Below are 13,503 nucleotides of genomic sequence, written 5' to 3' on the forward strand. Positions count from 1 at the left end.
GCAAAATTTTAGTAGTATAATTTAGGACCCAACATTTTGCTTATTTTCTGAATACCTATTGCCCAGGACCCTGTTTATACCAATAGATACTTCCGTCAGCAAAGTTAAGGTAGCTGTGCTACACTGTGTCATCTAGATTTGCAAGGAGGCAGATGATTTCCCATGATAACCCGAGGGTGTTGCACATATGAATTGCGTTGACACTATGTCTTGGTGTGACCTTTCCAACGACAGAGTTCCACACATGCCACACACATCCTAAGCTTAAACATTATGACGTTTTACTGTACACGCTTTTGCCTCGTTTTGTATGTGTGATTTGAAGCCTGGAGAGAGGTTAGCCGTGGAGACACCACCCTGCTCTGCTCTGCTCTGTGGTGAAGAGGGAGGCAGAGGCAGAGGAGGGCGGTGCGAGTGCGAGGGAGCGGAGAGAGGAGGGAAGAGCTGCTCGCTTCAGCACCGCGGACAGCTCCCGGTGAAGCGCACGAGGAACAGCAGCAGCGGCACGAGACGCGGCTGCTCCGCCAACAAACTCACCCACACGGACTGCTTTGGATGATTACGCGCGGAGGGGACTATAATTCTAAAACAAATATCCACATTTGTCTTCAGACACGGGACTTTTAAGTTTTTTTCCCATCCGGACCGCGCTGGAAAACAAACCATTTGGACTAAAACAAGTTTGGCTTGGATTTGGGTAACGTCAAAGAGGCAAGAAAACAAGTGTGTGTACTACTACATGCTTGCTGCAGCCTCTCCACGGTAGTCTGTGTGATGCTGTGTGTTCCCCTGGGGGCAATGGGAGTTCTGCCGCCTCTGATGCAACCTCCACAACACTGACTACTCACTATTGCATGGAGGATACAGCTTAAGCCTGGACTGGGAGGCTGTGGTTAGTTTTAGGTAAGAAATAATGTCGTTGGGTGCGCGTATAACTTTTGAATGATATAAATCTTGTGCAGGGGAAAAGAAACGGTAGAACTGTTCGATCGATAATGGCGAGTGTGAACTGCAGGGCCACCACCAAAGAGATGGTCCATAACAGTTTCCCAGATGTGGTGGAGTTGAACGTGGGAGGGCAGGTTTACTACACGCGCCACTCCACACTCGTAGGGACCCCAAACTCATTACTAGGCAAGTTATTCTCGACCAAAAAGGACGCCACAAACGACCTGGCCCGGGATCCCAAGGGACGCTACTTCATCGACAGAGATGGCTTCCTGTTTCGGTACGTGTTGGACTTTCTCCGGGACAAGCAGGTCGTGCTGCCGGACCACTTCCCGGAGAAAGGGCGGCTGAGGAAGGAGGCGGAGTACTTCCAGTTGCCCGACCTGGTGAAGCTGCTCTCCCCGGAGGACGTGAAGCAGAGTCCGGACGATTTCTTCACCAGCGACCACGAGGACTCCCAGGGCAGCGACCCGCGCCACTGCCCGCCCCCGTCTCTGGTGCCGGCGGATCGGAAGAGCGGCTTCGTCACGGTGGGGTACAGGGGCTCGTGCACGACGGGGCGCGAGAGTCAGAGCGACGCGAAGTTCAGGCGAGTGCCGCGGATACTGGTGTGCGGGCGCGTGGCGCTGGCCAAGGAAGTTTTTGGGGAGACGCTGAACGAGAGCCGGGACCCGGACCGGACCCCGGATCGATACACGTCCCGGTTTTACCTCAAGTTCAAGCACCTGGAGCGGGCCTTCGACATGCTGTCCGAGTGCGGCTTCCAGATGGTGGCCTGCAACTCGTCGGTGACCGCGTCGTTCGTGAACCAGCACACCGAGGACAAGGTCTGGTCCAGCTACACGGAGTACGTCTTCTACCGTAAGTGGTGGGCCAAACTTTTACGCATGCGTTAAAGTGTGTTGCATACTGTGACCACTAGACGGCGCGCTTGGGTTCATTTATAAGAAAAGAAAAAGGGTGACCACATAATCCTTCTTTTGGTTGTTCTGCACATTCATGCCCCACTATTTAGGGGAATGTGACACTTTTTTATTGATACCACTCGAATTGTATGAAAAGTCAAGATTTACATAGAAAACGTTTGATATCGCAAGGAAATCTATGCTTTTTTTTGGCTGAACTGGCTTTCATGGTTGTAGTACTTTTGGCACCTATTGCAATTCCAATCTCTCGATCAGTGTTACAATTGTTAAAAACTGAAAAATCATACAGCGTTATTGTAGTTATTGTCTCAGTGCTTAAGTTTCCCTAGAACATCCCTCCAACGTTCCACTTTTTCTACAATTCAAGGTGGTCACGCTCACTGTTTGACTGAGGGACTTGCTTTGCATTTACTCAACTCCAGTGTATATCTTTCTACCTCGTGGCTGTTTGGAGATGTTTGCATTTTCGGTACAACGTAATTGAAGGGTCGGTCTGTGTGTGCGCGCTCGGACAAACACCGACACACCTTGTACATGTATGCTTGTTTCCCTTTTGAACCCATATTTTCTGTACTTCTGTTTCTGTTGCAGTTGTCACCGTGCACATTTGACCATCAATGTGTTTATCGTCAATGTGTAGACCCTTCAAGTCTACGTAATCAGTATCAGGAATTTGGCACAAAACCAATTAGTCATCTTTCTTGACAAAAAATAAGGGCTGAGACAAGATGCAGATTTGGAAACTTACTGTGTTACTACTTAATACTTTATTGTTACTAGCCTTTTACACATTCTACATTGAGGGAAACACCTTTGTAGTTGAGGGGGAAAGATCAGTCACAGTCAGGCCTCAGCACCGGACTGGTTCCTGCCATGATTGTGATGGTCGGGATGCAATTTCCCCCCCTCTTCTCTTCAGCTCAATGCGTTGCTTTGATCTTCGGCGCCCTGTTAGCGTTCGCCGCGCTGTTGTCACTCGATGGCTTTGGGAGTTTCCGCCAGGGCGAGTGAAGCAGGTACGTCGTGCCAAGGTTTCGCGACATTTTTAACGCCGCTCGTGAAATTTTACGGAGCACATAAGGCATGACAGGCGTAACTTAGGTCTCTACGGGCAGCGACGTATAAGCTTTATAAATCCCCTGAAAGGCTTTGGATTTCTCTGCCATTGAGCGTTCCAACAGCAAATAAAGGATTTTCATTCTGTCCAAAATGATCCAAAACGACATATTTATTATACATTCCCTTCACAACACATACAAATAATGATAATATGTAAATCAATCCTAATAATTAAACCTGAACTGAATGAAAAATACTGACCACAATAATAAATATTGTCTTGCCATTACAACTACTTAGTGATTTGTGCCTTCTGTTCTTAATACACAATACCCATGCTTAAATGTGGACTATGTCACTTTTCTGGTGAAATATCGGCCGTCCGCTCGTCTCCATGGAGATGTTATTGTTCTGTCTGGTTGGCCTGCCACAAAAATGACTTCAACAACTTCTCCTTCAACGCATGAAAGCTGGAACAATGTTGTTGTGGGCGCAGTATTTATCGCGCGTACTGTTTTTGTAGTACGATAGGATTTGAGCTGTGGAGAGTAAGAACTTGAATGGCTCATTATGGACTCATAACTAACTACCTGTGTGTTTAATTGTGCTATTTATGTAGGCTCGTATATATGCCTGCTTTGATGTTACGGCGTCATCGGAGCAAAGTAGTTTCAATGTCGCGCTTATCGTGAGATTTGCTGTTCACTTCGAAATGCGTTATCGTGATACGCGACGTCTGGACTGTTCCGCAGAGAAGTTACATGCTGTACATCCCTCCAAAGCGGGACTGTAGAACGACCACTGCACTGCCACGAGCCACAGGCATTACTGACACGCGTCGTATACGTGATATCGTTATATATTATACGTGAGTGGAATGGTTTGCATGGATTCAGCGCTCTCGGTTTCTCCTTCATTCCACCACAGTTTCATCAGTATTCATAAATGCCTCCAGACAAAGTACCAGTTTAAATTTAGACCCGTAGCTACTGTACTTGGATGTGAGAATGAGTGTAGGATTTTTGTGAAGGGAGCCAAAACATTACATAAATCTTCCTCTTACATAAAAAACAAAACGGAGCTGGAGATGGAGCTCAGAGGCTGGTGTGGTGAGAATTGGCAGTGGAGAAAGCGCCAAAAGCTCGGAGGGTTCACTGTGTCAAGCCGGCATTAGTCACGCTCACAATGCCGTACTGAGATACAAAGACAGCGTTTGGGTGAAGGACGTCCTGTAACAGCAGACGGACAGGTTTTTGGCTTGGATTTGATATTTGTTTTGTTTAGTGCTGCTTTATTCAACCTCTGTATCTACCTGCGTTGCAACATTGAAATTTCCCCATGTGTGGACAATAAAGGATTATCTTATCTTATCTTATTGATGTGAATGTATGTTCTTTTTGAGCAGGTAAAGAGCAGGTGGTGTTCAGTGTATCGATAGTTTACAGCTATTAAAGGGAATCTTTGCAACTATTTAGAATTGTTTTTTCATTTGTGAATTTCAAATAGGCTTTAACAATAATTCTACTTGATAGCGTCTGGGTTTGAGAGTCTTGGGTTAAAAAAACTCAAACGGTGGAATTTAAAATATAATATAGTATGAGAAAAGTCAAAACGTTAACATTTTGGTCTTTCAACAGAGGTGGATGAAACACAGAGGTACAGATATATATACGGTACAGATGCAGGAGCACAAGAGTATTTACATACTTATTGAAGTACCTCTTTGAACATTTATTTCAAACAGATTTTGAAACCGATTTAAAAGTCTATGTTGAGATCTTGATAAAGAAAACATTTGTTTGCTCAAAGCCGAGACTTTAAAACCTTCAGGCAAGATGTAATTATAAATATGCTTAAACTTAAAACATCAGGAAAATACGGTGTACTTTAATGTCCGATTCAAAAATGCAGTTATGGAGTAGAATGTATAGAGACAAAGAAAAGTAAAGGTAAAGTAAAAGTAAAAAATATCCGATGCAACATTTACTCAGATACCGTAACGTTATTATTATACCTGAAACTGATGCATCATTAGGACATTAATGTACAGATCCAAGTAGCACTCCTGCCTGCTAAAATTATCCTATATTTATAGAATATTACTATAATCAGTTTCCCTCTCATCTGTCTCGAAGGTCCTCCGTGATACTTTGGGGTTATAGGCGCCTTCCTCGTCTCCACGTGGGAATGTGATCGGTTGAATGGTTCACAATGTGGATATATTTTATCTTTAATATTTATGATTGAACCTACACTCTTCCTCACCATTTCACATTGAACCCGACGCCCCCTGGAGGAATCACGATGGCTCTACACAGAAACACTGCTCACTGGACCTGTTCATAATGTATGGCAGCAGACCATGTGTAGTGGTTATGTAGCTGTTCTCCGGTTTCTGCGCCCATCGTCCAGATGTTTGGCAAATCCCTTCGGTTCTGTGGCAGTGGTCCAGCTACAGCTCCTGGGTCTGTGTTTTACCACCTGTAAAATGATTCCAGGGCTAAAAATATTCCTCATTCTCCAGGCAAATGCACATCAATTCATTCATCTTCTTTCGCTTGGTTCTTCGAGGGAGTGTAATGAAGGGTCCACCTAAGCAGCTATGGGCCTTCGGTGGGCTTCAGTGGCTATAATTAGTCAGGAGGAAACAATGAAACATAAATAAATAATGCAACTAATCATGTTTTTAGCAATCGCATAAAGGATAAACGTGTGTGAATCTCTTCAGATCAGCTCAGGTCTGTTTGCCAGCGCTCGATCTTCAGAGTGAATGCGAGTGGGGCGTGGTCAGTGCTGGGATGGGAGGCCTCTGGGATCACTCTAGTGCAAACATTAGGAAAGACGCGTCACCCGCCTGGCTTTGTATGAATGTGTTTGAGTGACCGGCGGTGGACAGAGGGGCAATAACAGCTGAGTATAGAGTGAATGAATAATGCACACAATTGAAAAGCGACTTTGAGCTTTTGGAAAAGTGCTATTTATTTATTTATTCATTTATTTATTTATTTATGTATTTATTTATTCATTTATCTATATATATTTATTTATTTATTTATTTATTTATCTATCTATTTATTTATCTATTTATTTATTTATTTATCTATCTATCTATTTATTTATTTACCAGGTAGCACATATTGGGACTGAAACCTATTTTTCAAGCCTGACCTGAGAAGTTAGTGAATATGTTGCAGCACTTAAACCACAAAAAACACAATTTACACATTTAAAAGAGACGGTTCAGAAAAAATAAAACAGAATCTGCCTTTAGAAGCACAGATCATTCTCACAGGATTCTCTTCGACCAGCTCACATAACGTCAATTCCCTTCAAAACTAATCCATTAAAATGTTAATCAGCCGCTTATCAATAAAAGTGATTTATGACAAGGATATTTCTTGCAATAACTGTAACAATAAAATTTGATGATATGGGATCCTGACAATCATTCAGACCATATTATGTCAATCCAATAGAAATGTGTTAAAAAATGTATTGAAACATATTACTTAAGGTTTAATTATCAGACAAAATGTGAAGCATTCGTCAAATTAATCACAAAGATGCAGAAATGTAACATTACACTAAACATTTTCATTTTTATCTCTTTTTATAGCATTATTGACAATACACAATATACTAACTTGACATTAAAATCCCCTATAACATTCACAATATTATCTACATTTTGATATATAGCTCACAGTACATTCACTCATTCACTTTTCCATATTGAATACATGCATACAATAAATCATAAATCATTTTTGTATTTTACCGCAAAAAAATGCAGAAGAACTGTCATTTCAGGCACAGCAACAGACAGAGATGTGGATCTGCCAATTCATCACTATTTACCAGGAAGAGACGAGGAACCGGCAAAACAGAACAAACAGCAAACACCTCGAGCGCTAACGACTCTGCCACCGTCAGGGAAATTAGATCGAAACACCAGCCAGGACAATTAGCCAGGCGTCTCAATTACACGTACTGCACGGCTACGACGCCACCGCCATCAGCCATGTCTCGGATTTAAAACAAAAAATAAAATGCATGTATAATAAACAAGGTAATGGGGTATTTGCTCTGCGTTGTGAATTTACTGGACAATGGGGTCACGACAAGGGCGGGACAATCACAGATCGACACGTGATGCATTTGTCGGGCCAATTACGCACGAAACGGAAGTGCTTGTCAGTTATTGTCAGTTATTGTCAGTTATTGTCAACTATGGTACATGGACTAGTTTCAGAGTCTGAGTCATGAGTCTAGTTTAAAAGGCGGTGAAATTTAATTGTATTTGAATTCAATTAAAAGTAATTTGCAGTACATTTATGTCCTTAAGAATGTTCTGGACATATTTATAACAAGAAAACACAATCGTAAAAATTGACAATATATAATAAACCAGTGTAATTGCTCAGTGCTCAGTAGTTTAGCACTTGAAGTACTTGAAATGTGAGACAAAGTTTAATGTACTCGAGACAAAACATTTTGTGAATCTTTAGTGTATTTTTTAAACATATTTCTCTTGTGCTTGTTTTGTACTCACTTTGGAGACTTTGTGTTGGTAAAATGTACAAATAAAGGTGGATTGGATACGCGATAGGCACTGATTCTGTAAAACATAAAGTAAGAATCACATTATACTCCATTGTTTTTATAATAGTATTTGTCATGACCTTAATCACTACATAAAGAATAAATACATTCTACTGGGGAAAGTGTCGCTGCCTCTCGTTCTCTCATCTCTGAGCTCCTTTTTCCTCCTCTCTTGCTCCTTGCTCTTGCATCTTGTCTCTTTTCTCCTATTCCTGCTCCCTATCTCCTCTCTCCTAGTTCCTGCTCCCTCTCTCCTCTCTCCGAGTTCCTGCTCCCTCTCTCCTAGTTCCTGCTCCCTATCTCCTCTCTCCTAGTTCCTGCGTCCCATCTTTTCTCTCCTAGTTCTTGCTCCCTATCTCCTCTCTCCTAGTTCCTGCTCCGTATCTCCTCTCTCCTAAATCCTGCTCCCAATCTCCTCTCTCCAAATTCCTGCTCTCATCTCCTCTCTCCTAGTTCCTGCTCCCTTTCTCCTCTCTCCTAATTCCTGCTCCCTATCTCCTCTCTCCTAGTTTCTGTTCCAATTCTACTTTCTCCTCTCTCCTAGTTCCTGCGTCCCATGTTTTCTCTCTTAGTTCCTGCTCCCTCTCTCCTCTCTCCTAATTCCTGCTCCCTCTCTCCTCTCTCCTAATTCCTGCTCCCTATCTCCTTTCTCCTAGTTCCTGCGTCCCATCTTTTTGCTCCTAGTTCCTGCTCCCTTTCTCCTCTCTCCTAATTCCTGCTAACTATCTCCTCTCTCCTACTTCCTGCTCCCTCTCTCCTAGTTCCTGCTCCCTTTCTCCTCTCTCCTAATTCCTGCTAACTATCTCCTCTCTCCTACTTCCTGCTCCCTCTCTCCTAGTTCCTGCTCCCTATCTCCTCTCTCCTAATTCCTGCTTCCTATCTCCTCTGTCCGAATTCCTGCTCCTTATCTCCTCTCTCCTAGTTCCTGCGTCCTCTCTCCTCTCTCCTAATTCCTGCGTCCTCTCTCCTCTATCCTACTTCCTGCTCCCTCTCTCCTAATTCCTGCTCCCTATCTCCTCTCTCCTGATTCCTGCTCCCTATCTCCTCTCTCCTAATTCCTGCTTCCTATCTCCTCTCTCCTGATTCCTGCTCCCTATCTCCTCTTTCCTAGTTCCTGCGTCCTCTCTCCTCTCTTCTAGTTCCTGCGTCCTCTCTCCTCTCTCCTAATTCCTGCGTCCTCTCTCCTCTCTCCTACTTCCTGCTCCCTCTCTCCTAATTCCTGCTCCCTATCTCCTCTCTCCTAATTCCTGCTCCCTATCTCCTCTCTCCTAGTTCCTGCGTCCTCTCTCCTCTCTCCTAGTTCCTGTGTCCTCTCTCCTCTCTCCTAGTTCCTGTGTCCTCTCTCCTACTTCCTGCTCCCTCTCTCCTAGTTCCTGCGTCCTCTCTCCTCTCTCCTAGTTCCTGAGTCCTCTCTCCTCTGTCTCCTCTCTCCTACTTCCTGTGTCCTCTCCTCTCTCTCCTAGTTCATGTGTCCTCTCTCCTAGTTCCTGTGTCCTGTCTCCTCTCTCCGAATTCCTGCGTCCTCTCCCCTTCCTCTCTCCTAGTTCCTGCTCCTTATCTCCTCTCTCCTAATTCCTGCGCCCTTTCTCCTCTCCTCCTAGTTCCTGCGTCCTCTCTCCTCTCTCCTGGTTCCTGCGTCCTCTCTCCTCTCTCCTACTCCACTCTTTCATGTCATCTCACTTTGCTTCAGTCAATCACAGCCTCCTTTCTCCCCCCCCTGGTCTCGGTCGTCTCCTCCTCGCATTCATTTGACTGCGTGTCCCAGGGCGAGCGTCAGCACCAGCCGCCGTTACACGCCTCGCTGCACCGTCACGCCTCCTGTCATCATCTCTGCTGTCTGTTCACCGCTCTGTCCTCATCACTGTTTGTTTAGCTTCATCTACAGCCAGCACGCGCCAAATTAGTTTTCTTTGTGTAACCAGAAAGTACCTATCCTTTAGTATAAACATGTTTTCGTCCTCATGGCGACACTACAGCACAAAGTCCATTTAGGTCTGAGTTAGGATTGTGTCATGTATTGTTTCCGAGTATAGTCCCGATCAGGAGTGACTCGTATGAACGTTCTATATAGCAAAATAAAATACATTAATTTGTAACATTGTCATTTGTTGGCTGTGGAGAACAATAATATGTGGCAATCAACAAACTGCTATGTTTTTATGATTTGTTCAGCACAATGTTCAATTCAAGAAATGTTTATTACGTGGATTTTAATCTCCTGTTTTCTATTGAGGCTCTGAAGTTACACACGTGTCGGTCGAGGACTTGTCACTCATTTGCTGATTGTCTGTACCCTCTTTCTCCCCTTTTCACACTGTGACGCTAAACAAAGCCTTCATCAGACCAAAATAAACAAGCAAACGAAAGGAACAGTAGCATCCTTTAAAACACGGGTGACGAAGTTGCTCGTCTCCATGGAAATGTCACGCTTTGCCATGATCGTTGCCACACTATTTATTTTGCGTTTGTTCAATTACCTGGAAAAATCATGCGGTCTTGCTCAAAGCGTGGTCCCCTCTCCACAGAGCTGACCTGGTGGCGTTCTCTCTTGTCTCCATGGATACGTTTAATGTCAAACTGTGGCACATTCCAGGCAAAGCAATGGCATGTGGATCATCATCATGGAGATAAGCAGGAGAGAGTTATATAGTCCACATTTGAAATATGCTGTCACTCTAGTTGGAGTTTGAGAAAAAAAGAATACTTTGCAAGTGTTATACAATTACTACTAATGCATGAATACGCCCTTAGACCTTCTACTCATCTACTACGAAGAATAACCGGATAAAATCATATACTACACTTTATTTTGAATGTACCGTACATAGTTGTGTAAAGCCGCAGACGTCCTTTTCATACTTGACGGACGTGTTCCAATCCTGCACTTAGGGCCTTGTTTTCTCTCCCCCGAAACCCAAATCTGCTTGATCTCTTTCAATGCACTCAGCTTTTCATCGATCTCTACGGTGTCTCCCCTCCTCGTATTGAACCTGTCAGTCTATCCCTTCAGCTGCTTTCAAACTGCAGCGTTTGCCCACTAAAAAACAATCAAAGCGTAATTGTATTCACTCCATTCCACTGCCAATTCCAATTCCAAGTTAATCACAAAATGATTCCTCACATTGAACAATCTCACTTACATTTTTGGCTTGATTTAATTTTGTCTTAATAAAAAACAAAGACAAATGGCATTCAATATTACTCACCTGAACATAAACACAATACAAACTTTTAATGACTGCCAGAAAATGCCTTCCTCCAAAGTCTGCTTAAAACGCACTGACGCAGGACTGGCTCTGAAGCTCTCCAATAAAAAGTCCCAGAAGTCCCTAGAAAAATGTTATTTTACAACTATTTAAGATGCCGAAAAGCGAGGAACCAGAAACGTTGCACATTTAATATTGGTCCGGTGTGTTCCCAGGCCGCGTGTCTCTTAAACTGAAAGTAAAACTGCATATTTGTATTTTCTTGCATGCGTATTATCACTGGCATTTACCCGAAAGCTAATCTGTCCAAACACAAACGCGTTTTACCTCGCTGTCCAATCCCATTTACTGCCTTTTCTGCTCACACTATTCCTAAAGCACGTGATTACAATGAGCTATTTCTATCTGCCAATGTGAAGCGGCGCGTGAAACAGTGAGCCATTAGCTAGTTATCCACAGACGACTTGGCTCTAACGTAGCAAATGTGTTTTGGCAGGTAGGAGCGATGGGGTTATGCTAATGCTAACGACATGTGTTTTTATGCATGGCCCGCGTTGGACTTCCCGGGGTGTTTGGCCTGCACCTGCCCCATCCGCCGGTCGATCCGGTGCGACCGCGCGGACGAGCTAACGCCGTCGAGCGCCAGATAGCCGTGATCCGGGACATTAGCGACATTAGCCGCATTAGCAAGGAACGGCCCCCGCGCTGGAGGCCTGAAGGAAGCGATTAGCCTCGGAGCAGACAGGTTGTGACAGCACCGGGGAGCTACAGCTGCTGCCGCCGTCCAAGATCCACAGGGAAACCACTGACACACCTCCAGTCTGCAAGGGAAGAAGAGGCAGCGAATTAGACTCGTCTGCAATAAAATAAAATCACATATGGTGGCATCTTGTCACAGGCCCTGGAAATGCATAAATAGAATCGTCTGTGAGGCCTGGCGGTGGTAAAAGAGTAAAAGTGGGAGATATATTAAACTAAATTGTGATAAAATAAGACAACCTTTATTCATCTGTCCTTTTCCTCTGGATCTACCTGCGTTGCAACAATGAAATTTCCCCATGTGTGGACAATAAAGGAATATCTTATCTTATTTGTCTCACAATGGGGAAATTACAGTGTTGCAACAGAGAGTAGGCACAGAAGTATAATAATACAAAAACAGATGACTTATAAAAACACTCTTGTAGAAAAACTCTTATAATAAAACTTTTATACTCTTAATAAAAATAATAGTAACACTCTCATTTACAGCTGTTATATGGACATAAAATATTGCACCAGGATGATTGACATTATGTCACAGTATTGCACATGATTATGAAGCTGAATGACACATGTTCAGAGCTAACAGTGTTTGTTGTAGAGTCTGACAGCAGCAGGAAGGAAAGACCTGCAAAATAATATTTCACTAGTCGTTTTGGAGATATGCAAAATTAGACTATTGAGTGTATTATCAATAGTTAAAACTATGACCTCAAAAAGTAGTTAGGAACGTCTAATGTAATCTTTCAATTGGATTTTATTGAGTTATTCTGTGTGATATTTGAACCTCGACCAAGACAATTACAAGCACATTTTAGCACATGAGGCATTGTGAAAATATTGTCTGACTATGACAGAAAAACCATCCAGATGATTTGTTGAGCGGCAGCAAACTATTGACTGAACAGGCTGTTAACATTGGAAACACTGGTAGAATGTATTACTCAGTTAAATTTGTAATGATTATATTTCTTTTCAAGACAGCGAAAGATGCACAAAATCTTATGCGTTTTTATTACTTCTCACATGCTTTTCTATAAAAAACATTGACAGCACATGTGATTGAGAAGCACATCTATACTCATAAGGCTGTGGAAATGAGAGAATTTTAAATGAGATCCAATCATTTCAAATCATCTACAATCAGTCTGTAAAAAACACGCGATTTGGGGCAGAATTCAGAATTTGGAGTACATTTTTTTCCAGTTTTTTTGTAACTTATTGGCTGTCTTAATTATATTCATGAACCTTAATATTCGGAAGCCATTTTATATGATGTAATACGATCCAAGCCAAGATGACCAACCCCCCGCCCCCCAAAAAACAAACCACCAGTGATCAACTAACTACCAATCAGCTGCCCCATGTTATAAGTGACATATTTCGCTAAGCTCCTTTACACTTACATTTCTTTCGATCTGTTCCCTTGAATTTCAGACTTTCAGAGCAGCGTCCCTGAAGTTGAAGCTTGTGTGTTTTACAAAAGTGCAGGGAAATGTCAAAATGCTACACCGCTTTTATTTGACATCAGGGAATGAGCACGTGGGAAAAGGACTGACTTTTAATATTCAAACAAATCCTGATGTTTTTGACCGAAGACCTAATGGCAATCCACATAATTACATATACGGGCCGACTTTCCTTGACTTAATCATAATAAATGACTGTCATTATGTGCGCCATCGTGGTAATCGGTGTCAATGGGAACCGACGCCGCTACTTACGACGCACTTTTAATAAGGATCGCACGCCGCACGTCAGATATGTTCGCGTGGGATAAGAAGAAGTCCTTGAACAATGTCAAGATTCACCCGGAGCAGTTCACGGGTCCAAGAGCGGAGCGTTTAAGTCACATGAAGTCGACAGCAACAATCGTAGAATATCATAGTCAAGTGCTGGGATTGAAAACTTGGAGGTCTTTCTTCAGTTCTTCAGGTTCTTTTTCATTTCGTTGCTTCATTGCCTGGGTTTTTACAGAATATAAGAACGTCTCAAATATG

At 43.1% G+C, this 13,503-nt stretch overlaps 1 protein-coding gene across 1 annotated transcript in view; it reads left to right on the top strand.

Moving 5' to 3' along the window:
* The first annotated feature begins 475 nt into the window (after positions 1-475).
* Positions 476-13,503, top strand: part of kctd16b (potassium channel tetramerization domain containing 16b) — a 130,748-nt gene continuing 117,720 nt past the window's right edge. The window contains exon 1 of the mRNA XM_072445701.1: positions 476-1,809. Coding sequence (XP_072301802.1) covers positions 996-1,809 — 814 coding nt within the window. The 5' untranslated portion in view covers positions 476-995. The remainder of the gene's footprint in view (positions 1,810-13,503) is intronic.

The sequence above is a fragment of the Eucyclogobius newberryi genome, unplaced genomic scaffold, assembly GCF_026437365.1.
Source record: "Eucyclogobius newberryi isolate DKJ021-1_F unplaced genomic scaffold, fEucNew1.0.hap1 SCAF_15, whole genome shotgun sequence".
In the NCBI taxonomy this organism is placed as follows: Eukaryota; Metazoa; Chordata; class Actinopteri; order Gobiiformes; family Gobiidae; genus Eucyclogobius; species Eucyclogobius newberryi.